We start from the raw sequence: 26,125 nt of genomic DNA, 5'->3' as shown, positions 1-26,125 counted from the left end.
TATTCACAGAGATCTCAAACCGTCCCTCCAGCAGTGTGGTACCCACTTGCTTCAAGCAGGCGTCAATCATATAGTGCCCAAGACAAGCAAGGTAACCTGTCTAAATGACTATCGCCCAATGGCACTTACATCCACAGTAATGAAGTTTTTTGAGAGGCTGGTTTGCAGCATATCAGTTATAGATATGTGGTGGAAAAATTGTGCTTATTGGATGCATTACAGCCTGATATGGGAACACCAATGCCTTTGAGCAGAAAATCCTACAACAGGTAGTGGGTTCAGCTCAGTACATCACACGTAAAACTCTCCAAACCATTAAGCAAATCTATATGGAACATTGCCTTCGAAAAGCAGCATCCGAACATCCTCACCACCCAGGCCATGCTTTTTTCACTGCAGCCATCAGGCTGAAGGTACAGGTGTCCCAGGACTCACTCTATCAGGTTCACAGTTACTAGACCTGTCAATCTCTTGAACAAAAGGGGAAAACTACACATTTAAGGACTTATTATTTTGTGGTCATTATTATTGCTACTATCAGCATTTGTACAATCTGTTTACAATTCCTGATGTTTACAGTACACAGATCCTGCTCAACAACACAGAAAATGCTGGAGGAACTCAACAGGCCAGACAACATCTGTGGAGAAGAGTACAGTCCACATTTTAGGCCAAGAGCCTTCAGAAAGATTCAGATGAACTGTTTATAGTTAATGTGCCATAGATTTGCCAAGTATAACCACAGAGAAAGAATCACAGGGTTGTGCGTGGTTACACTCATGTACTCTAATAACAAATTTTATTTTGAACTTTATGAAGTGTCTCGACCCAAGCACATTTCGTTCGACAGATGCTGCCTGCCCTGCTAAGTTCCTCCAGCAGTTTGCTTGTAATATTCAGATTCCATGATCTGTAGCCTTTTGTGTCTCTGTTACTAACACAAAGTAGCATTATTAAGCTATTTGGCCCATTCCATCATAGCTGATTTATTTTCCTACTGTCACAACAGGCCAATAGCTGAAGCCATTTCATTGGCTCTCCAGTCAGCTCTGGAAAATCTGCGCAACAGAGATGCATACAGCAGGATTCTCCTCATTAACTATACCTCAGCATTCAACACTACCGTCCCCTCAAAACTAACAACTAAACTCCAAGACTGAAGCCACTACACCTCCATGTGCGACTGGATCTCCAACCTCCTCACTTGCAGACTCCTGTCAATACAACTTGGCAACATCTGCTCCGCATTCACCATCAGCACGGGTGCACACAAGGCTCTGTGCTTAGCTCTATGTCTGTGTGGCTAAGTATAATTCCAAAGCCATATTTAAACTTGCTGATGATGCTACTGTTGTTGACCAAACCAAAGGTGGTGACGAATCAGTAAATAGGAGGGAGACTGAAAATCGGGTTGAGTGGTGTTACACAACACTAGCAAAAACAAGTGCCAATTGTTGACAACAGGAAGAAGAATGTGCCAATCCTCATTAGGGGATTGGAGGTGGGGTGGGCAGTAACTTTGAAATCCTTGGTGTTTATCATTTCAGAGGGTCAGTTCTAGGACCTGCACACAACTGCCACTACGAAGGCGGCACAACAGCTTTCTACTTTCTTAGAAGTTTGTGCAGGTTCACAATATCATCCACACTTTCAGAGAAGCACAGTGGAGAGTTTACTGACTTGTTGCATTACGGCCAGATATGGAAACAGCAATGCTCTTGAACAGAAAAACCTACGAAGTAGCAGATACACCTCAGTCGATCACAGGCAAAGGCCCTCCCCACCACTGAGTTCATAATGAACGCTGCCACAAGAAAGCAACATCCATGATCAAGGATCCCCCAATATTCATGCCACGTTCTTCTTGCTGCTGCTGTCAGGAAGAAGGTACAGAAGCCTCAGGTCCCATCCCACCAGGATAAGGAACAGTCATCACCCTTTAACCATCAGGCTCCTGAATCAGCATGGATGATTTCACTCACCTCAACACTGAACTGATTCCACAACTAATGGGCTCACAGTCATTCATGTTAATTCATTTTTATTATTTACACAATTTGGCTTCTTTTGCACATTGGTCATTTGTCAATCTGTGTGTAGTTTTCCACTGATTCTTTGTTTTACTGTGAATGCCTACAACACTAGATTCAGTTAGTTCAGGAATCATTGCTTAACAGAAGTGTCCTGCAAGAATCCATGGATTAATCCTGAGAAACTATCGATGTTTTCCATACCAACCTATTCAAGTTCTTGTGTACCCTCGATCTGGAGCCAACCACACACTCCTGACTCCAGCCCACTTCCCTAAAAAACCTTTGTGGCAGGGAGTGGATCACACTGTCCCACAAGCCCGTTCCACTCCACAAAATCATCCACTTGCAGTACCCACCTCACTCTACACCTCCCCCTGGGACAGCTCATCAGCCTTGAAACCTACTTTACAAGCCCAGTCAGGCCATCCAGGTGAGGAGCTGAAATACTATGTTGCAATTATGCAAGTACTCTCTACTCTGCAGTTCTGGTCACCCTGTTATAGGAAACATTAACAAGATGGAGAGGGTGCAGACAGAATTACAAGGATGCTGATTGGACTAGAGGTTATGAGCTATACTGAGAGGTTGGCCACACTATTGGAGCATAGGAGAACGCTGGTTATAAAGTCATAAGGTGTTTGGATAAAATCAATGGTCAGACTTTTCTCTGGGGTCAGGGAGTACAAAACTAGAGGGCACATACAGGAGAGTAGAGATTGAAAAGAGACCCAACTCCATCACAGGCACTACCCTCCCACCATCAAGGAGATGCCTGGAAAAAAAAGTGGCATCCACTAGAAGGACCCTCACCATCCAGGACATGCCCTATTCCTGTCACCACCAGCAAGGAGGAAGTATGAGATCCTGAACAGCCACACTCAGTGATTCAAGAACTACTTCATCCCATCCATCATCAGATTTCTGAATGATCCAATAAACACATGATTACGACCTCACTAGCTTGTTTTGCACTATATTTCATATACTATTATTGTAGTTTACAGTAGTTTTACATAATGCATTGTACTACTACCACAAAACACAAAATTGCACAAGTTTTGTCAGTGATAATATATCTGATTCTAAACTTGATTACAGGTAAGGTACTAAGTACCTGAAATGAGCTGCCAAAGAAACTGGTCAAGGTGGATACAATCGCATTGAAGAGGCATAGAGGGACTTGGAAGGTTATGGGCCAAGCACAAGCAATTGGGACAAACCAGGAGGCGGCTCTGGTCAGCATGGACTACGTTAGGAATCATTCTGCAGCTATGACACTATGAACAACAATTATGGATTAAACAAAACAAGAAATAGATTTCATTTCCTGAAGACTGTACACAGTTTAATTTCTAACTGATTACCTGGTGGCTAGTAAGACCAGTCATTGGGTGTGGGACATTCTGATACTGTCCCATTGAAACTACATAGGGGAAGATAATAACTGAATGTTCTTGGATTAGTACATTGTTAAAGGCGGCAGAAGGGGAGCACATAGAGCGACATGTCAGACCGGGAATAGCGACAGGAATTAAAATGGGTGGCATCGGAAAATTGTTTTTCCTCTGATGGAACGGGGGTGTTTGACAAAGTGGTCCGCCATTCTATGTCGGGTCTCACCAATGCCGCAATGGAGATGGCACTGGATACAATAAAGGACCCCAACACATTTGCAGGTGAAGTGTTATCTCACCTGGAAGGACTGTTTGGGGCCCTGAATGCAGGTGAATGGGCAGATGGAGCACTTTGGCCATTTGTAGGGAAAAAATGCCAGGAAGGAGGAGATCAGTAGGGATGGATAGATGGACACAGTGGGAGCAATCCTTGCGAAAAGCGGAGATAAAGATGTGTTTGGTTGCAGGGTCCTGTTGAAGATGGAAGTTGCAGAAAATGATAGTTTGTATGCAGGGGCTCAGAGTGGCAGGTGAGGACTAAAGGAACTTTACTGAGCGCATCTTTTCCAATGCGCCCCCCCCCACTGTCCGCAGGGATCACTCTGTGACTCCCTTGTCCCTACCCACTAAATGTCTGTCCTGACAGTTTTCTCTGCATGAACATCAACTACACCAGATTCAAGTAATTATTCCTTCCCCCCCTTTTGTCTTTTCTCCCCATTCTAGTTTACCACCCCCCCCCGTCCCTTCTCCTTACCTCTTTCTGCTTCCCTTCCTTTCATGGTCTACTAACTTGTCCTATTAGCTCCCTTCTTCATTCTCTTACTTCTTCTACCTCTCACCTCCCGGCTTCTTGCTTAATTCTCCCACCTACCCCTTGGTATTGGTTTATTATTGTCACATGCACAGAGAAACAGTTAAAAACTTGTCTTGCATAGTGCTTATGCAGACAACTCAACACACAGTGCATTGATCCAGAACAATGTCAAACAATTCAAATGCAGAATAAAGCCACGGAAAGAGTATGCTGCAGATAAACGATAAAGTGCAAGAGAATGCCCTCCTCCTCACCCATTATCTGCCATCATGTAATTCAGTCACCTTTCCCTACCTTCTTATTCTGCCTAGTCCTGATGAGGGGTTTCGGACCGAAGTGTCAACTGTTTCCTGAGTTCTTTACTCCAATCCCTACCTCCATCACCCTTACCCAATCGGTTCCCTTCCCATTCCCACCACATTCACCCTTCCCAGCCGAGCAGGTGCCGCGGCGCTGACAGGAAGTAGCGCTCCCCTCACCAGGTACAGGCCACTCCGCCTCCCCAGTGCGCATGCGCGCCAGAGTCGCCGGCTTTCCCTCCCCTCCCCCCCTTTCCGTCACCTCATCGCTGCCGCCGCGGTGATCTCCGGACCGGGGCCGATCGTTTTCTCCCGTCCTCGGACGGCTCCAGGTGTCGGTTACGTGGCTAGCCGTGGGTCACCTCGGGCTCCCTCTCTATTCTGTGTGTGTCTCTCTTGCCTCCTCAGCCGCCGCTTCGTTCCACCTCAACCACCGCCACCGCTCGCGCCGCGCCACTGCTCCCGCCTCCACACCAGCTGATTGGTTGAACCGCCCTTCCGTTTCTCTCTCTCTATCACTGGTGTTCGCTCCCGGACAATTCCTCCTTCCTATTGGTCTATCCCTCCTGTCCGTAAAGACGCCCCTGCCCCTATAAGCGTCCCGCCTGTCACTCAACGACATGGTGGGTAGTGATTGGAGCACGCCCTGCTCTGTCATTCCTGCGCTTCCTTATTGGTCTGTACCGTGGTTTGGCCAGGCCGCCAGCCTTTGCGGCCGCCGCACTGATTGGTGAGCGAGGACGTCACTCCGCCCATGGTTCGGAGTCGGACTGCGGGCGGGGAGGGGGACTTGTCCCTTGGCGGCCCCACCCACCGAGATGCTGCGATTACTCGACACTTCGCATCCTGTCCCGTACCCGAACTGCCATTGGTCTGTCTTCACGTCGATCTCTTCAACCGCAGGGCCTGGTGGGCTGTCCATCTCATCTCCCTGCCACGAAATCCCACCGTCGCACCTCCGCTCCGCCCGGTGATTGGTCAGAGCCAAACACAGTTCGGCCTCTAATTGGCACAGCCTACAATCAGTCAGGGAGAAAGGGGTAGGACCCTGCAGCCTGATTGGCTGTGACGCTAAACTGGGGCTATGTTGTGCTTGCAAAACATTTAAAGGGAATCAAGGCAAATTCTGCGAATTAAAACCAAAAACATGGGGGTGGGCATACCTGTGCAGCAACGCCCCCGAAAGACGGCAAAGCAAGGTTTTATGTGGGGCGAGGGGAGTGCGCGACTCCCGCGTTACGCCAAATACACCCTTGCAGAATTCGTTAATCGTCGCTCCAAGTGCCTTAGATGAAGAATATAATATTCAAATACGGGGTGAATAAACAATATAGTAATGTACTTACAAAACAGGGGCCTCCTATAATAGTTTACAGTACAGAAACAAGCCCTTCGGACCAATTGTCCATACCGATCAAAATTCCTATCTAAACCCGTCCCTTGTGCCCCATATCCCTTCAAAATCCTTCCTATCCACGTACTTGTTCACGTGTCTTTCAATTGTTGTTAATGTATCTGCCTCAACCATGTTCTGTAGCAGCTGGTTCCATATACCAACTACAATCTGGGTGGAAAAACAAGCTGCCCCTAAAGTTCTTATCAAATCGCCACAAAACAAAGGAGCCCCTGAGTGGTTGTCATAAATCTCTCTCCTCCTACGACCTCTCTCTTTTAAATCAATTGCTAGTCTATTTCTCCACCTCTTCCTTCTCCCCCTCCCCCACCTCTCTGCCCTGGAGAGCTTCCCTTTCCAACTGCTCTCCTTCCCTGTCTCTTCACAACTCTCTCCTCCCTCTCCTTTCTCCCATCCTCCCCAGTTGAGGGGTTCTTTTTAATTCCTGATGAAGGCTCTCAGCCCAGCTGTTTATTCCTGTCCATAGATGCAGCCTGGCCTGCTGAGTTTTTCCAGCACTTGCAGAATCTTGCATTCACAACTTCACTGACTGATGCCTTGAGGCCATTGAAAGCAATCACTGGGTGTGGGATTCTCCGAATCTGCCCCACAGAAACAAATCAGGGAAGGAGGGGGAGAGTGTTCATGTTAATCAGTGGCCATTGAATGCCTCAGGATCGGATCAGCAAAGGCATTAAGTGATCATCTCCTTTTAAAGGCTCTCCCATCCCTCAACTCAACTAAGTCAAAGTGTATTGTCATATTCACACAGGCATACTTTGTTATCATACAAGGAATGGCCTGTCTTGTCAAATGTGCAGGTGAAATGAAGCAGCAAGCCCCTGGTAGGCCAAAGCAAACACCTAAAAAGGCTTGATGAAATTCGACATCACATCTAAAATCTGGGAAGACATTGCAGTCAGTAGATGCAGCTGGAGGAAAGGGAGCTGCGATACATGAAAGCAGACTCTGCTGTGCTGCAGAGAACAATTGGCAGGAGAGACCCAACAACCAAAAGGCCCAACCACTAACCACAGCCACCACTTGTGTCCACACCGCACCCGAAATTGTGGAGCCCAGACTGGCCTTCACAGTCTGAAGACCCACCAATTATCAACCCTTCAGAAAATAAACCTTAAAGTTATTATCAAAGTACATACATATCACCATTCAACCCTGAGATTCCTACTCAATAAATCTATAGAATAACAACCATAACAGAATCAATGAAAAACTGCCCAACTTGTGCATTCAAAGTGCAGAAGACAACAAACTGTGCAAATACAAAAATAATAGTAAATAACCAAGCAATACATAATTGAGAACATGAGATGAAGGGTCCTCGAAAGCGAATTCTTTATTTGAGGGTACATTTCAATGATGGGGGCAAGAGAAATTATGTGAAGTTGTCTCCTTTCGTTTCAGAGCCTGATGGTTGAGGGGTAGTAACTGTTCCTGAACCTGGTGGAGCGAGTCCTGAGGCTCCTGTAACTTCTCCCTGATGGCAGTAGTGAGAAGAGAGCAAGTCCCGGCTGGTGGGGGTCTCTGATGATGGATCCTGCAACAAGATACTCAATTTGAGTGATTGTACTACTATCCAATGAAAAACCTACTTGTAGCAGCAACAGAGGCACATTGCAAAGGATACACAGTATTCAAGAAAAACATCAATTAAATATCCATTGTTCAGAACTTTTGCAAGAAAAAAAAACTTAGAATGAAAAAAAGGCCATCTTCACATTATATTGACGACCAAAATGCAATTGATTCTGTCCCACACAATGTACTGACACTACAGCCAATACTTGTGAAACTTCTAATGAAGCAGAATCACCCTATCTACTAATAACCGAAAAACAACCACCACTATCAAAATAAACTGAGGCATTTTTCCAAGGTGACTCTCCAAGCCCACTGTGGTTTCCTCTAGTGTTAAACTCGCACTCTAATTTACTCAATCGGATGAGATTAGGGCATCAAATCAGAAACAACCAAATAAATTGTACCTTGACAATTCAAAATTATATGTTCCTTCATCAGTAAAGCTAAAGCAATTAATTCAAATTGTAGAACTATTTTTGAAAGGTACAAATGTGAATGTTGGACTCACTAAGTACAGAATATTAAACATAAAGAAAGGTGCAACAGAGCTGGTGGAATAGGAAGCTGAGCAGCAGGGATACAATGTAACCGATGCATGAACATGAATCACAATTGTCTGGGATATCAACAAACTCAGAAAATAGATCATAGTGTGATAAAGAGAAAACATTTGACAGAATTTACTTCAAGGCTTAAGAAAATCTGCAAAGCAGAGCTCAACAGTAAAATATAACAAAGGCAATAAACACTTTCACTAGACCCATAGTAACATCCTTTTGGCATAACATCCTAAACCGATCTGGAAAATTTACAAAGAAAAATAAGAACTGGAATGATAAATTTTAGAAAACACTATGAATGTACTTAGATTAACACCACCCAGGACTGCAGAAGGAAGAGGAACAAAAGACATTTAAAAATTTACACTAGTCAGATTAAAACTTCTAAGGATACATTTTCATCAACAAAACCTGGATTCAACGCTCCACACAAGCATATGCAATTCTGATAAGAAGCACACACCATTTAAATCAAAGCACAGGAAAAATGAAGAAGTTATCACTACAGAAGGAAAGGTTAGCCAATGGAACCCATGACCCTCGATGGAAGACGTCCTCATGATCTGAGCAGACTAGATATCAACAAGGAAGCATCAAACACCTAGCTCAGAGTTGGAGACTTCCTCCCAGAAATGGGGTTCCTTCTGGTAATACAGGACCAAGAGGTTAATACACACAAAAAAAATCAAAAATACATAAAAAGACCAACAAATTCAAGATAAATGCAGAAAATGCCAAAACAAAACAAATTACATGATCCTGCAGCAGTTTAATTCAATCTGATTACTTACCCAGCCACAATCAAGTGACATAGAACATAGAATAGTACAGCACAGTACAGGCCCTTCAGCCCACATTGTTGTGCCGACCTTCAAACCCTGCCTCCCATATAACTCCCACCCCACTTTAAAATTCCTCCATATACCTGTCTAGTAGTCTCCTACATTTCACTAGTGTATCTGCCTCCACCACTGACTCAGGCAGTGCATTCCACGCACCAACCACTCTCTGAGTAAAAAACCTTCCTCTAATATCCCCCTTGAACTTCCCACCCCTTACCTTAAAGCCATGTCCTCTTGTATTGAGCAGTGGTGCCCTGGGGAAGAGGCGCTGGCTATCCACTCTATCTATTCCTCTTAATATCTTGTATACCTCTGTCATGTCTCCTCTCTTCCTCCTTCTCTCCAACGAGTAAAGTCCTAGCTCCCTTAATATCTGATCATAATCCATACTCTCTAAACGAGGCAGCATCCTGGTAAATCTCCTCTGTACCCTTTCCAATGCTTCCACATCCTTCCTATAGTGAGGCGACCAGAACTGGACACAGTACTCCAAGTGTGGCCTAACCAGAGGTTTATAGAGCTGCATCATTACATCGTGACTCTTAAACTCTATCCCTGGACTTATGAAAGCTAACACCCCATAAGCTTTCTTAACTACCCTATCTACCTGTGAGGCAACTTTCAGGGATCTGTGGACATGTACCCCCAGATCCCTCTGCTCCTCCACACTACCAAGTATCCTGCCATTTACTTTGTACTCTGCCTTGGAGTTTGTCCTTCCAAAGTGTATCACCTCACACTTCTCCGGGTTGAACTCCATCTGCCACTTCTCAGCCCATTTCTGCATCCTATCAATGTCTCTCTGCAATGTTCGACAATCCTCTACACTATCCACAACACCACCAACCTTCATTTCATCTGCAAACTTGCCAACCCACCCTTCTACCCCCACATCCAGGTCGTTAATAAAAATCATGAAAAGTAGAGGTCCCAGAACCAATCCTTGTGGGACACCACTAGTCACAATCCTCCAATCCGAATGTACTCCCTCCACCATGACCCTCTGCCTTCTGCAGGCAAGCCAATTCTGAATCCACCTGGCCAAACTTCCCTGGATCCCATGCCTTCTGACTTTCTGAATAAGCCTACCATGTGGAACCTTGTCAAATGCCTTACTGAAATCCATATAGGTCACATCCACTGCACTACCCTCATCTATATGCCTGGTCACCTCTTCAGAGAACTATCAAGCTTGTTAGACATGATCTGCCCTTCACAAAGCCATGCTGACTGTCCCTGATCAGACCAAGATTCTCTAAATGCCCATAGATCCCATCTCTAAGAATCTTTTCCAACTGCTTTTCCACCACAGACGCAAGGCTCACTGGTCTATAATTACCCAGACTATCCCTACTATCTTTTTTGAACAAGGAGACAACATTTGCCTCCCTCCAATCCTCCGGTACTATTCCTGTAGGCAACAAGGACATAAAGATCCTAGCCAGAGGCTCAGCAATCTCTTCCCTTGCCTCGTGGAGCAGCCTGGGGAATATTCCGTCAGGCCCCGGGGACTTGTCCGTCCTAATGTATTTTAATAACTCCAACACCTCCTCTCCCTTAATATCAACATGCTCCAGAACATCAACCTCACCTGACAAACATCATTCATCAAAATCTTGCTTTAAAATACAAACTCAAAAAACCACGTACCTTACTGTAAATACAAGCCTGATCCAGTTTTAGAGTCAGAGTACCACAAATTATATTACAACCAATCCATTGTTACAGATAGGACAATCCATAAGAACTGTCCAGATATATTACATGATAAATGAGCAGGAACAACTTAACAGATATAGCCATTCCAAACCACATAACATACAAAAATCAATCAGTGAAAAACACCAGAAATATGCTGAATTAAAAGAGGAAATTGAAAGACTATGGAACATGAACAGGGTATAAATTGTCCTGATAGTAATATCTACAGCTGGTATCATCCCAAACACACTACACAATAGCATTAAACAATTATACCTACACAGCAATATTTATGCAAATCTCTAGAAATCCACATTACAAAACAGCGCTGGAATAGTCTGAAAGTTCCTAACAATTGTGAGATAAATGTGCTTAGCTGTGCCTGTACCTCAGATTTTACCAGCTTGAGCTGAGAAAAGAGAAAGACAAAACACCAATACCAACCCATGAGTTCTCTGTCCCCCGTTGGGCACTTCCCCAGGGGTTAGCCCTGCAGATATGCAGTGCTGACTGGAAATAAAATACGACCCATGGACCACAACAGAAACAAATCCAGGCACGGCTGCATACAGATTGAGCAGTGCTGTGGTCAGCATCTTTTCTCCATTTTGGGGGTGCAAGGCTGCAGGTGTTTCTCAGGGAAGCAGTTTATTGCACTTGAGACCACTTAAGTCAAGAGAAGAAAGACACACATGAAATGGTTATTAAAGATAAACACATTCATAATATGTGCATATTATCAAGTAACAGAACTTCAGGCTGATCTGACAGCATACAGGGACAAACTTCATCAAAAGTTTATAGTACAATATCCTGGCATGCAGTAAATGCACAACAAGTAACAGATCAATGTAGAAAAAAAGTAACTTAATCCACAGACATGTTACACACACTTGCCTACCTGCCAGAACTGAGTAGGCCAGGCAGCATCTATGAAAAATATTCTAGTCCTGCTGAAGGGTCTCAGCCCAAAACATCAACTGTTTACTCTTTTCCATAGATGCTGCCTGGCCTGCTCAGTTCCTCCAGCAGTTTGTATGTATGTTGCTTGGCTTTTCAGCATCTGCAGATTTTCTTGTCACTGATGAAAGAAAATAGGACTACTTTAACAGTTGCTCCACAACCCAACAGTAATAGCAACAACAGATACAGAGCCTCCACAGAATGCTGACGATAAAGTTGATCTTACCAACAAAATTATCCTAACATTTAACATCACACTAACAGAATACATGGGCACTGACCCAACAAAAAGACACTACATACCAAAACGTCATCAAAATTTGCAGAAATTGTTACTCTCGACAACATATTACCCAAATATTTAGGAAAACTTGAAACATTTGAAGAACTACACACAACATACTGCGCAGCATTAATAGCAGTGCAATGGCTCCAGAATAGAACATAGAACATGGAAACCTACAGCACATCACAGGCCCTTCAGCCCACAATGGTGTGCCAACCATGTAACCTACTCAAGAAATTGCCAAGAATTTCCCTGCCACATAGCCCTCGATTTTTCTAAGCTCCATGTACCTATCTAAGAGGCTCTTAAAAGACCCTACTGTATCCACCTCCACCACCACAGCCAGCAGTTCATTCCAAGCACTCACCAGTCTCTGCGTAAAAAATTTACCCCTGACATCCCCTTGGTACACATTTCCAAGTACCTTAAAACAATGCCTCCTTATTCATTTCAGCCCGGGGGAAAAAGCCTCTGATTATCCCCACGATCAATATCCCTCATCATCTTATACACCTCTATCATGTCACCTTTCCTCCTCCGTCGCTCCAAGGAGGAAAGGCCAAGCTTACTCAACCTATTCTCATAACGTACACCCTGCATTCCAGGCAACGTCCTTGGAAATCTCCTCTGCACTCTCTCCGTAGTATCCACATTCTTCCTGTAGTGAGGTGACCAGAACTGAACACAGTACTCCAAGTGGGGTCTGACCAAGGTTTTATTTAGCTGTAACATTACCTCATGGCTCTTGACCTCAATCCCACAGCTGATAAAGGCCAACACACTGTACGCCTTCTTAACAACACTGTCAACCTGTGCAGCAGCTTTGTGTATGCTATGGACACAGACCCTAAGATCTCTCAGATCCTTCACACTGCCAAGAGTCTTACCATTAATATTACATTCTGTCTTCAAATTTGACCTACCAAAATGAACCACTCATTCACAGAAACCCAAAGCAGAGTAATGAAATGAGAATAGCAAAATGCCAGAAGAGACTAAGAAACAAAATTGCAACCTTTAGAGCAGAAATAGCCTAGACTAATGCAGCATAAATTGGATAACCCAAGCAAGAAAGTTGAGACAAACTATGGAAATATGAGGTCCATACGTGATATAATCAACCGAACAAAAGCACTGTAGAACTTGGATACATTAATATAAAGAATACAATGCCAGACTAAATAGATACACAAAATGTGTCAACAAAGAAAACAGAATTCCCAGTTTAGGAACAATGAAATAGTTTATACAGGACATTGAAACTAAATTTGATGCACCAAAATGTCACCTACCCTAGCACAGAGACAATGAACTTTTGGTCTAATATCTGGTCAAACAGGACTCACACACGGACACAGACACACGGACACAGACACACAGAAGTTACAATGGATATGCTAAAGGTGGTTATTAAAAATACTCAACTGGAAAAGTAACAACAGTGATAATTTTTGATACAATACATTTACCTGCCTTCATCTGTTCCTATTAATACACATCAACAATTTTCTTTAAAAATTCTGAAGTGACCAAAGTTTTGACAGAAAGTAAAACATCACTTACCTGAAGAAATCATAAATGACCCATGAAAATATTGTCCTATTACTTGTTTACAAACTATATACAAAATTGTAACATGCATCTTGCAACTAATCACCACTCACCGAGATAACCACAAAATACTTAGAGCAGAAAAGATGCCGCAAGGATGTAAAGAAGAACCGATTATAGATTCAGTAACTCTAAATCAAGCCCAGAGGAAAAGCAGAAATCTTTCATGTTGTTAAGTATCACAATGCATTTGATTCTATCCCACACATTAAAGTTCTCAATTTATAAGAATTACATCCAATACTATAAAATTCCTACAACATCTGATGAAGCATTGGTGTAGCACAATGCCCCTATCTACTAACAAAAAAAAGAACAAAACACAATTATCACAATAAACTGGGGCATTTTCCAGGGTGATCAAGTCCACTATTGATTTAACTCCCGCTCTAATTTACTGAATCGCACAAAAATAGGAAATCAAATCAGAAACAATGAAATGAATTATTCCTTGACACACCTTCTATACAGGGATACTGTAATTTGAAATTATACGCTCCTTCATCAATAAAGCTAGAGCAATTAATTCAAATAGTAGAACTATTCAAATAGTAGATACACTTGAACTTTGGTCTAGTTAAGTACAGAACATTAAAGACAAGGAAAGGTGCAATAGATCTAACAGAATATAAAACAGCAATGGGAGACAATACAAGCAATGGGTGAATATGAAACACAAGTACCTGGGATATCAACAAGCAAAGAAAACAGCTCATAGTGCAATAATTGGAAAACTTTTGACAGAATTTACTTCAAGGCTCAAGAAAATCTGTCAAACAGCTCAACAGTAAAAATATAACAAAGGCAATAAACACTTTCACCATACCCATTGTAACATTCCTTTGGCATAATATCCTAAACTGATCCGGAAATGTTACAAGGAAAAGTAACAACTCAAATGACGGATTTTAGAAAACAGTCGAACATACTTTGATTAATTCTACCTGGGACTGAAGGAGGACCAGGAGTTATCAGACCTTAAAAATACAGAAGTCAGATAAAACTTCTAAAGATACATTTTCATCAACAGAAACATAATCAGAATGCCACATGAGCAAGTTAAACTCTGATAAGCACACACCACTAAATTTAAATTAAAGCACAACCAGAAAAATAAAGAAATTATCACTACAGAAGAAAAGATTAACCAAAGGAGGAGCCTGACCCTCCATGGAAGATGTCCCCACAATCTGAGCAGACTAGATGTTGACAAGGAAGTATTAGATTCCTGGCTCAGCATTAAGAGACCTCTTCCCAGAAACAGATGGTTCATAGAAACATAGAAAATAGGTGCAGGAGTAGGCCATTTGGCCCTTCGAGCCTGCACTGCCATTCAGTATGATCATGGCTGATCATCCAACTCAGAACCCTGTTGCAATACAGAACTAGGTGGTTAACATAAAAAAATCGAAAATACATAATAAAAGACCAACAAATCCAAGGTGATAAATGCAGAAAATGCCAAAAGAAACCAGAAACAATCCAACACATTACAAGATCCTGTAGCAGTTTAACTCAATCTGATTACTGACCCAGGCACACTCAAGTGGCAAACATCATTCACCAAATTCTTGATTTAAAATATGGACTCGTAGCAGACAGCATAATGGTCATCCATCATGTCCGACAATGACAGGAAACCTGTGCAAGAGAGTTTTTAAAAGTGGAAAAGCTGTTGCACTGTGGCTGTCCCCAGAAGTCCGGGTCCAGTGATACCAACAAGTGCCACAAGCAGGGGGTCTTCCTTGGTTGCAGTGATGAAAACACGAGGAAATCTGCAGATGCTGGAATTTCAAGCAACACACATAAAAATTGCTGGGGAACGCAGCAGGCCAGGCAGCATCAATAGGAAGAGGTACAGTCGACGTTTCGGGCTGAGACCCTTCGTCAGGATTAAGTGAAAGAAGAGATAGTAAGAGATTTGAAAGTGGGAGGGGAGGGGGAGATCCAAAATGATAGGAGAAGACAGGAGGGGGAGGGATGGAGCCAAGAGCTGGACAGGTGATAGGCAAAAGGGGATACGAGAGGATCATGGGACAGGAGGCCCAGGGAGAAAGAAAGGGGGAGGGGGGAAGCCCAGAGGATGGGCAAGGGGTATAGTCAGAGGGACAGAGGGAGAAAAAGAGAGAAAAAAAATTATATATAATAATAATTAATAAATAAATAATGGGTGGGGTACGAAGGGGAGGTGGGGCATTAACAGAAGCTAGAGAAGACAGTGTTCATGCCATCAGGTTGGAGGCTACCCAGATGGAATATAAGGTGTTGTTCCTCCAACCTGAGTGTGGCTTCATCTAGACAGTAGAGGAGATGGGGATAGACATATCAGAAAGGGAATGGGACGTGGAATTAAAATGTGTAGCCACTGGGAGATCCTGCTTTCTCTGGCCAACAGAGCGCAGGTGTTCAGCGAAATGGTCTCCCAGCCTGCGTCGGGTCTCGCGACTGTCTGGGGCCTTGAATGGTGGTGAGGGAGGAAGTGTAAGGGCGTGTGTAACACTTGTTCCACTTGCAAGGATAAGTGCCAGGAGGGAGATTGATGAGAAGGGATGGGGGAGACAAATGGACAAGAGAGTTGCGTAGGGAGCGATCCCTGCAGAAAGTGTGGGGGGGGGGGAGGAGGGAAAGATGTGCTTAGTGGTGGAATCCAGTTGGAGGTGGCAGAAGGTACGGAGAATTATATGTTGGACCCGGAGGCTGGTGGGGTGGTAGGTGAGGACAAGGGGAACCCTATTCCTAGTGGGGTGGCGGGAGGACGGGGTGAGAGCAGATGTGCGTGAAATGGGAGAGATGCGTTTGAGAGCAAAGTTGATGGTGGAGAAAGGGAAGCCTCTTTCTTTAAAAAAGGAGGACATCTCCTTTGTCCTGGAATGAAAAGCCTCATCCTGAGAGCAGATGCGGCGGAGACGGAGGAATTGTGAGAAGCGGATGGCATTTTTGCAAGCGACAGGGTGAGAAGAGGAATAGTCCAGATAGCTGTGAGAGTCAGTAGGCTTATAGTAGACATCAGTAGATAAGCTGTCTCCAGAGATAGAGACAGAAAGATCAAGAAAGGGGAGGGAGGTGTCGGAAATGGACCAGGTAAACTTGAGGGCAGGGTGAAAGTTAGAGGCAAAGTTAATGAAGTCAACAAGTTCAGCATGCGTGCAGGAAGCAGCGCCAATGCAGTTGTCAGTGTAGCAAAGGAAAAGTGGGGGACAGATACCAGAATAGGTTTGGAACATGGATTGTTCCACAAAGCCAACAAAAAGGCAGGCATAGCTAAGACCCATATGGGTGCCCATGGCTACACCTTTAGTTTGGAGGAAGTGGGAGGAGCCAAAGGAGAAATTATTAAGAGTAAGGACTAATTCCACTATACGGAGCAGAGTGGTGGTAGAGGGGAACTGATTAGGTCTAGAATCCAAAAAGAAGCGGAGGGCTTTGAGATCTTCCTGATGGGGGATGGAAGTATATAGGGGCTGAACATCCATGGTGAAAATAAAGCGGTGGGGGCCAGGGAACTTTAAATCATCAAAAAAATTTCAGAGCGTGAGAAGTGCCATGAACATAGGTAGGAGGGATTGAACAAGGGGGGATAAAACCGTGTCGAGGTATGCAGAAATGAGTTCAGTGGGGCAGCAGCAAGCTGAGACAATGGGTCTGCCAGGACAGGCAGGTTTGTGGATCTTGGGTAGGAGGTAGAAACGGGAAGTGCGGGGTGTGGGAACTATAAGGTTGGTAGCAGTGGATGGGAGATCCCCTGAGTGGATAAAGTTGGTGATGGTGTGGGAGACAATGGCCTGGTGCTCCTTAGTGGCGTCACGATCGAGGGGTAAATAAGAGGAGGTATCTGCGAGTCGTCGCTGTGCCTCGGCAAGGTAGAGGTCAGTACGCCAGACTACAACAGCACCCCCGTTATCGGCGGGTTTTATAGTAAGGTTAGGATTAGTGCGGAGAGCAGAGCGTTCGGAAGGAGTGAGCACCACTTTCCTAGCCATTGGAGCTTACCGTAGATCTCATCCATCCAGCCTGCTGGTGCTGACTTTGCATTCTAGGACAGGCACTCCAACCCTAACCCTAATAGACAGTCATTCCAAACAACTCTGTCAAAGTGGGGTACCAGGGTGTGGCCACAGTCGCATGCAAACTGCTACTTGGAGCCATGGGTGAGAGCCCAGACCAAAGGCGAGTGAGCTGCTCCGGAATGGACAAAACAAGCCCCTTCTCCAGAGACGGCACCCCTCCCTGGACACCCACACACCCCTCAAAAAGAACGACAGCGTACCTTACTACAAATACAAGCCTGATCCAGTTTCAGAGTCCGAGCCCTACAAATTGTATTACAACCAATCCATTCTTACAGATAGACAATCCATAATAACCATCCAGATATATTACAGAATAAACAAGCAAGAACAAATTACTTAATAGACACAGCCATTCCAAACACAACTCTGCGAACACATGGCTCCTCCATAGAGAGAGTTAAGTGCACCAAGTTCCCGGGAGTTCACATCCAGGGGATGACCTCACCCGTCCGTTAATATCATCTCCCCGAACAAGATGGTACCACACACACACACACACACCTTAACTGCATTTTATAGGAGCATCATTGACAGCATCCTGACAAGTTGGAGGAGGAGGAGATGGTGGCGCGACGCAGCGCGCAGTGGCCACTCTGGTGAATGATATCTGTTATCTGTCAAGGAGGGTGCTGTGCACAAACAACAGGAATTCTGTAGATGCTGGAAATTCAAGCAACACACATAAAAGTTGCTGGTGAACGCAACAGGCCTGGCAGCATCTCTAGGAAGAGGTGTGCCGTGCACAATCCTGATTTGACGGAGGCAGACGTGAGAGCACGGAGGAACATCTGGTGAAACTTCTGAAATGCCTGCTTCGCTGCTGCTGCTACTGTGTGATCCAGAATCTCCGGAGGGGAAGGCCCCAAGTCCTCAGCTTTGCTTGATGCTCGGCGGCCGGGGCGGGGTCGAAGCGCTCAGCAGACATGGTGCTCGGTGTCGAAGAGCTGGTCGGAGGCTCAAAGTTTTCGGACGGACTCAGAGTCGGCTGTGGTTGCTTCCAATGCATCGGCAGTTGTCGGCGCCTGGAGGTTTATGGCAGAGGGAGTTTCTCCCTTTTGCCGCCTGCTATCAGGGACTATTGGGAGTCGATTGGAACTTTGAGACCTTTTTTTTTTACCGTGCCCATGGTCTGCTCTTTATCAAATTATGGTATTGCTTTGCACTGCTGTAACTATATGTTATAATTATGTGGTCTTGTCAGTGTTAGTCTTTGGTTTGTCCCGTTTTTTTTCTGTGATATCACTCTGGAGGAACATTGCATCATTTCTTAATGCATGCATTTCTAAATGACAATAAACGAGGACTGAGTGTCCTCATAATCTAATCTAATCTAAATTGCATCTCCATCTGGTATGGGAGCAGTCAAACATCAGACCAGAAAACCCTACAAAGGAATGGGAACAGCTGAGAGGATCACAGGGGTCTCCCTACCATCCATCCAGAGACGATTATCAGGAGTGCTGCATACACAGAGCTCTTAATATTAATTAGGATCCCAGCCACCCACCCAGCATCCTCTGACTTTCTACCATCAGGCAGGAGACAAAAAAACAAGAATGATCAGGATGAAAACCAGTTTCGTCTCCCAGGCTAGTAGGCTTCTGAACTCCCTGCCGCATCATTTTAGAACTGTCACTGGTTAATCTGTTCTGTACCTTACAATATTTAACATTATTGAACTTTAGTTTGTTATTTATGTGTGATTCATCTGTACATTTTATCCCTACCTTCATAAGATATCGTGTGTTATGTGTACTACTGTGTTTTACATCCTGGTTTGGAGAATTGTTGTCTTGTTTCCATATGCATATAGATAGTTAAATGTGAATAAACTTGATGATAACATACAGAAATAAATAAGTGGAAAAAATGCCAGAAGTATGCTGAATTGAAAGAAGTATGAGGAAATTGAAAGACTATGGAACATGAACAGGGTATAAATTGTCCTGATAGTAATATCTACAGCTGGTATCATCCCAATGTTGCTACACAATAGTATTAAACGATTACACCTACACAGCAATATCTATGTAAATCTCCTGAAAGCCACAATACTGAAAACCAGTAGAATAGTTCGCAAGCAATTGAGAAATGTGTGTGTGCTTCATTATACCCCTACCTCAGATTTTACAAGCACAAGCTGAGAAAAACTAAAAATATAATAACTTTTATCAAGCACTTTTCATACAGATGTCATTCAAAGTGCTTTCAATGTAAGAAAGGTACAAATCAGAAAATAAAATAAAAATTGAAAATAAAAATAAATATGAGAATAAAAAACAAAAAGGTGTTAGTTAAAAGCAAAGGGAAATAAATTGGTTTTGAGCTTTGTTTGGAAGTCTGCATCTCTTGAAATTTTAGGCATTGAATTCCACGGTTTAGGGGTGCAGATGAGGGGCAGTAGCTGTTCCTGAACCTGGTGGTGTGGGACTTCAAATGCCTCGCGTTCGACAGGAGCCACGAGAATATGGTGTGGCCCGGATGGTGTGGATCTTTGATAGTGAATGTTGCCTTCCTGAGGAACGCTCTCCAGTAGATACCATCAATGGTAGGGAGGGGCGTGCCCGCGATGTATTGGGCTGAGCTCACTACTCCCTACAGCCTCTTACAATTCTATGCTTTCAAATTGCTGTACCAGACTGACGCAACCTGTTCAGATACTTTCAACGGTATAGACAACATACAGGAACATACACGATGTTGAACTGAACTAATTAAATCAGTAATCACATGTCCAAAGAAATTAATCCCTTCTGCCTACCACTCTGTTTCCTGCATATTCATGTCTGTCTGTCTTACAGCTTCTTAAGAGAGCTCTATCATATCTGCCTGCACCATCACCCCTGGCAGTACATTCCAGGCACCCACCGCTCGGTGTGAAAATAATTTGGCCTGCGCATGTCCCACTCCCCACATACACATTAAATCCATGCTCTCTGGTATTGGATATTCCCACCCTGGGGAAAAGAGATAGGTTGTTTGCTCGATCCATGTCTTATAAACTTTCCCTCAGCATCTGCCACCCCAGAAAAAACAACCCAAGTTTACGTGCACCATAGAACATTACAGCACAGTGAAGGCCCTTCAGCCCACAATGTTGTGCTAACCCACTCCAAAATCAACCTAACCCTACCCTCCTAAGTAACCCCCAATTTTTATTCTTTCAGTCATTAAGAGAATCCAAAGTCTCCTTCCAGTTCATTGAGGCAGAATCCTGGAGAACAACTTCTGGACCCTCTCCAAAGCCTCAACACACTTCCTCTAGTGGGGCAAACAGAACTGCACGAGATACTCCACGTGGCTAAACAGAATTTGATATTGCAGCATCATAATTTCCCGACTCTTGAACTCAGAACCTCGACTATTAAAGGCAGGTGTGCTGAACTCCTCCTTGACCACCCCATCAACCTGTGCAGACACTTTCAGGGAGCTGCAGACTTGGACCCCAAAATCCCTCCGTAAAGGATCCCTAACAGCTCGAAATCATGTTCTCTGCTAATCACTACTTCAACCATGGGGAGAAAGATACTGACTGCCTACTCCATTCATGTCTCTGGTAATGTTATAAATCTACTGGATCTCCCAGCAATCACAAGGAACACATAAGTAAAGCATAAATTATACAGAAGAGAGCGAGGGATTAGGGAGAGGCTGTGAGGAGGGTGAGAGGAAGTGCTGTGGGAGGGGCAGTGAGGGTGTGGTACCGCTACTATCCTAGCTGAGCAGATATAAAGAAGGGAAGGATAAAATAATGTTGAGCTTTTCTTCCCCCTTGTCTTTCTGACTGAATCCTTGAAGAGCCAAAGCCTCGAGATCACCACTCTGACCCTGTCCACTTAGGCAACGATTGCTGCCGTGCTTACCCCTGCCTTTCTTTAATTTGCTCTTGCTAAACAATCCCAAACACTGATCGCTGGTCAAAGCTCTTTTTTTGTTGTAGCGATCCACTGCTTCCTTTTGAGCCCAGGCAGTGGACCTGATTGAAATCCCCTCCTCTCAAACCTTCCGATGTCCTCCAGTATTGGGCATGGTCACTCCGGGATGAAGCTGCTGACTGTCCACATGATTGTCTTATACACAATTCATCTTCCTTCACTCTCAAGAGAAAAGCCCGAGCTCACTCAATCTATCCTCATCAGACACGCTTTCTAAACCAGGTGGCATCCTGGTAAATCTCACTCGCACCCTCTAAAGCTTCCACATCCTTCCTATAATGAGGCAACCAGAAATGAACACGATTCCAAACGTGGTCTCACCAGAGTTTTATAGAACTTCAAAATTACATGTTACAGGTGAAAGGTGAAATATTTAAGAGGCTTTTGAACTCAATTCCCTAACAAATGAAGGCCAGCACACCACACGCCTTCTTAACCTGTGAGACAACTTCGAGGGATTTATCAACATCAACCCCAAGATCCATCATGTCCGGATTCTCTTGCACTGTCTCTTGACGGTTTGCTGGGGCAACACAAGCACGAAGATCACAGACCTCAGTCTCCCACAATCTCCTGTCCTCTAATACAATGGCATGGAGTAGGGCTTGGATCAGCCACTATCCCATGAGCAGCTGACCTACTTTCTAATAGACTTGGGAGTGATGTCTAAATAGCTGAGAGGGGGCCCAGTGAGGTCAAGGGAACACACTAATCTTCGTCAAGCAATCAGCAGTGGAAAGGATGAGCTGCTTCAAGACTCGGAGTATCAAAATCTTTGAGGATCTAACCCAGGACCAAAAATATTGATGTGAGCACGAAGAAGGCATGCCAGTGGCTCTACTTCATTAAGAGTTTAAGGAGAATCAGTATGTCACCCAAGACTCTAGCAAAGTATAGTGGAGACCATTCTGAATGGTTACATCACTGTTTGGAGTGGAGGCTGCAGAGGGCTCAAGTTCAAAATTCAAAGAACAATTATTATCAAAGTATGCATACAACCTTGAGATTCATCTCCTTACAGGCAGCCACAAAACAAAGAACTCCAAAAGAATCCACTAAAAAAGACCATTAAACAGCCAAGGTGCAGTGGTCTGTACGGTGCTGTAGATTCAGCCAGATCCATTGCGGCTACGAGCCTCCACACCATCAAGGGAGTCTTCGGGAGATGGTGCTTCAAGGCAGTATCCATGACGAAGGACCCTCACCATCTGCTCCTAATGTACAAAATAGACTCTGCCTTTATTCCTTTTACCAAAAGGTGTGAACTTATTCTTTCCTACATTACTGTTGATCTGCCATTTTTTTGCCCGTTCTCCTAATCTGCCCCTTCTGAAATGCTCTTCTTCCTCTAAAGTGCCCAGCCCGCCACATATATTTGAATCATCAACAAACTTGGCCAAAAGATCACCTAGATCGTTGACATACAACAGGAAAAGAATTGGTCCCAACACCGGCTCCTGTGGAACACCACTAGTCAGAATAGGCCCCCCTTATTCCCACTCTTTACCATCTGCCGATCCCTGCAGAAAGCAGAAAGTGTGTGTGTGTGGGGGGGGGGCGGGGAAGATGTGCTTGGTGGTGGGATCCTGTTGGAGATGGCGGAAATTATGGAAAACTATGTACTGGATGCGAAGGCTGGTGAGGACAAGAAGAACCTGCCTGGATTGGGGAGCATGCCTTATGAGAACAGGCTGAGTGAACTTGGCTTTTTCTCCTTGGAGTGACAGAGGATGAGAGGTGACCTGATAGAGGTGTACAAGATGATGATTGATTGTGTGGTTAGTCAGAGGCTTTTTACCCCAGGGCTGAAATGGCTAACATGAGTGGGCACAGTTTTAAGATGCTTGGAAGTAGGTACGGAGGAGATGTCAGGGATAAGTTTTAAAAAAATGCAGAGAGTGCAGAGTGCATGGACTGGGTGCTGGCGACAGAGGTGGAGGCGGATTCAGTAGGGTCTTTTAAAAGGCTCCTGGATAGGTACATGGAGCTCAGAAAAATAGAGGGCTATGGGTAACCCCAGATAATTTCTAAAGTATTTATGTGTCGATGCAGTCGATGTAGTGAAGGAAAAGTTGGGGAGTAATACCCCCAGTGTAGGATTGGAACATAGATTGTTCCACGTAGCCAACAAAAAGGCAGGCATAGCTGGGACCCATGCGAGTGCCCATGGCTACACCTTTTGTTTGAAGGAAGTGGGAGGAGCCAAAAGAGAAGCTATTGAGTGAGGTCAGGTTCCACCAGACGAAGGAGAGTACCACAGTCGTGCATCTTTCCTGGGAACATATCTTCGATGCCAGCTTGTACCACATAACTTCCAGATCCATTTTCAAGCCTCTTGATTCGGGCCTTTCAGGACCCCAGGTATTCACATTCAATTGACTGCTTCTTCCACCATGTTCTACTGTGTGGTGCTTTCCGCCATGAGGAGATACCCAGAGTCCCTATCCCAGTCACTCCCACAACTCTGGGTTACTCTGCACTGCCTGTCTGCTACTTTATCCTCCCCCAGATCCACACTTTCACTCGTCAGTTCTTTGACTTTCTCATGTCCTACAAGGATCAGAAGATTGCCTGTGTACAGACTACGGAATCCACCGTCTCCGACACCAGCAGGCACAGACGTCTCCAGACCACAATCCCTGCTGCTGATCTCAACGGCTCCAACGATCCAGAGCAGATTCGAAGACCCAGACTCCACCGCCATCAATGTGGGTTCTGACGACCTCGGACATCTCCAAAGTGCCGAATATGCAACTTCTACCTCCAGCCTAGACCTCCAGCACATCCAGGCTGGAACTTTGCACACTGGCACTGACAACACCCCACACTCCCATCGCCCCTTCCCCCACTACGAGTCTGCAATCCTGTCTGTCTCAGGTCCCATCGCCACCTCTTGGGTCCTTGGAGAGCTCACCTTCCCCTCTGCTCTGACACTGCAAACCCATTTCCTCCCTTTCATCCATGCCAGAACTTTACCATTCCCTCTGATCTTCCCCTCTGAGGCAGAACGCTCTGTCCTCAGAAAGGGCCTCACCTTTGTTCCCTGGCGCCAGCACCTCAGTGAGTTCTGCGCCCACCATGATGCTGAGCTCTTCTTCTGCTGCCTTTGTCTCCAAACAAGGACAGGACTTTCCACCCCACACCAATGACCCCTTCGTCCATCTTCAACCCTCCTCCTCCTCCTCCTCTTCCTGGACACCCCACTCTGGTCTTCTATCTGCTCTGGAACTTTTCATTGCCAGCAGGACATCAACCATCTTGACTTCACCACCTTTTATTCCAATTCCAATCTCACTCCTTCAGAATGCACACTCCCCACTCTCTGTACCAATCCTAACCTCACCATCAAGCCCACAGATGAGGGGGAGGTGCTGTAGTAGTCTGGCAGCCTAACCTCTACCTTGCTGAGGCCTGGCAACAACTGTCAACCACCTCCTCATATTTACCCCTCGAACAGGACCCCCACACCAAATTATGAACTCTGAGGACCTCCCATTCGCTGCCACCAACATCATAGTTCCCACACCTCCCATTTCTACCACCTACCCAAGATCCACAAATCTGCCTGTCCAGGTAGGCCCATTGTTTCTGCCCCACTGAACTCATATCTGGATACCTCAACTCAGTTTTATCCCCCCTGGGTCAGTCCCTTCCTACCTACATCCGTGACACTTCATACACTCTTGATCTTTTCAATAATTTCAAATTCCCTAGCCCAATTATTTTATTTTCACTGGATGTCCAGTCACTATACACCTCCATCTCCCACCAGGGAGGCCTCAAAGCTCCCCATTTCTTTCAGGACACCAGACCCAACCAGTTCCTCTCCACCACCACAGTCCTCCTATCCAAATGCATCACAACTTGGTATGACACTTGCTCTACCTATGCCTACAGAGTTGTGGACACAACTTAGCATATCACAGAAACAACCCCCCCCCCCCATGGACTCTGTCTACACTTCCCACTATATTGGTAATGCAGCCAGCAAAATCAAGGAACCCACTTACCCTGGACATTCTCTCTTCTCCCAGCACAATCCAGCAGGCTCTATCACACTCTTATAAGAGTGTTGAACAGCCCTGTATCAACATAAGACAAACACTTGACCTCACAATAATCTCACCGTGGCTCTTGCAACTTATTGTCTGCCTGCACTGCACTTTCTCAGTGTAACACTTTATTCAGAATTCTGTTATCGTTTTGCCTTGCACACTGTGACAATGTGATCTGAATGAACTGTTTACAAGACCAGTACCCCAGTATATGGGACGATAATGAACCAATTTCATTTCTAATGCAGCTCACAATCTTATATATCAGGTCTCTCATCAGCTTCCGCCGCACCAGATTAAAAATAATCAACCTGCTTATCCGAAATCTTCCTACGCTCTCTAATGCAGCCAGCATCCTGATGCACCTCCTCTCCACTAGCGTCCTTGTGAATGAGGAGGCCAGAAACCTTTATAGGTGCAACGCTCTCACACTCTTCCGTCCGATTGGACTCTCAGCCATCAATCAAGATCCAAGGGCGGGTTCATGCCGCCTGTTTACTCCACACCAGCCTCCACCCCCAGCATTTGTGAATGGAGTTACAACCCGAGCCGTCCGGTAATTGG

General features: G+C 44.9%; 1 protein-coding gene and 1 long non-coding RNA gene across 2 annotated transcripts in view; both read right to left on the bottom strand.

The window, feature by feature from the left end:
- Positions 1–5,003, bottom strand: part of atxn2l (ataxin 2-like) — a 44,255-nt gene extending 39,252 nt beyond the window's left edge. The window contains exon 1 of the mRNA XM_063062999.1: positions 4,806–5,003. Coding sequence (XP_062919069.1) covers positions 4,806–4,810 — 5 coding nt within the window. The 5' untranslated portion in view covers positions 4,811–5,003. The remainder of the gene's footprint in view (positions 1–4,805) is intronic.
- A 2,370-nt stretch (positions 5,004–7,373) lies between these two features.
- LOC134354160 (uncharacterized) lies at positions 7,374–25,936 on the bottom strand. Its single transcript, XR_010019729.1, has 4 exons — positions 25,873–25,936; positions 11,086–11,307; positions 8,562–8,742; positions 7,374–7,494 (listed from the first exon to the last, which is right to left on the bottom strand). It is a non-coding gene; the product is annotated as an uncharacterized LOC134354160 (long non-coding RNA).
- Between the last annotated feature and the right edge of the window lie 189 nt (positions 25,937–26,125).

The sequence above is a fragment of the Mobula hypostoma genome, chromosome 11, assembly GCF_963921235.1.
Source record: "Mobula hypostoma chromosome 11, sMobHyp1.1, whole genome shotgun sequence".
Classification (NCBI taxonomy): Eukaryota; Metazoa; Chordata; class Chondrichthyes; order Myliobatiformes; family Myliobatidae; genus Mobula; species Mobula hypostoma.
The sequence above is the reverse complement of the archived record's forward strand: the minus strand, read 5'-3'. Positions and strand labels throughout refer to the sequence as shown.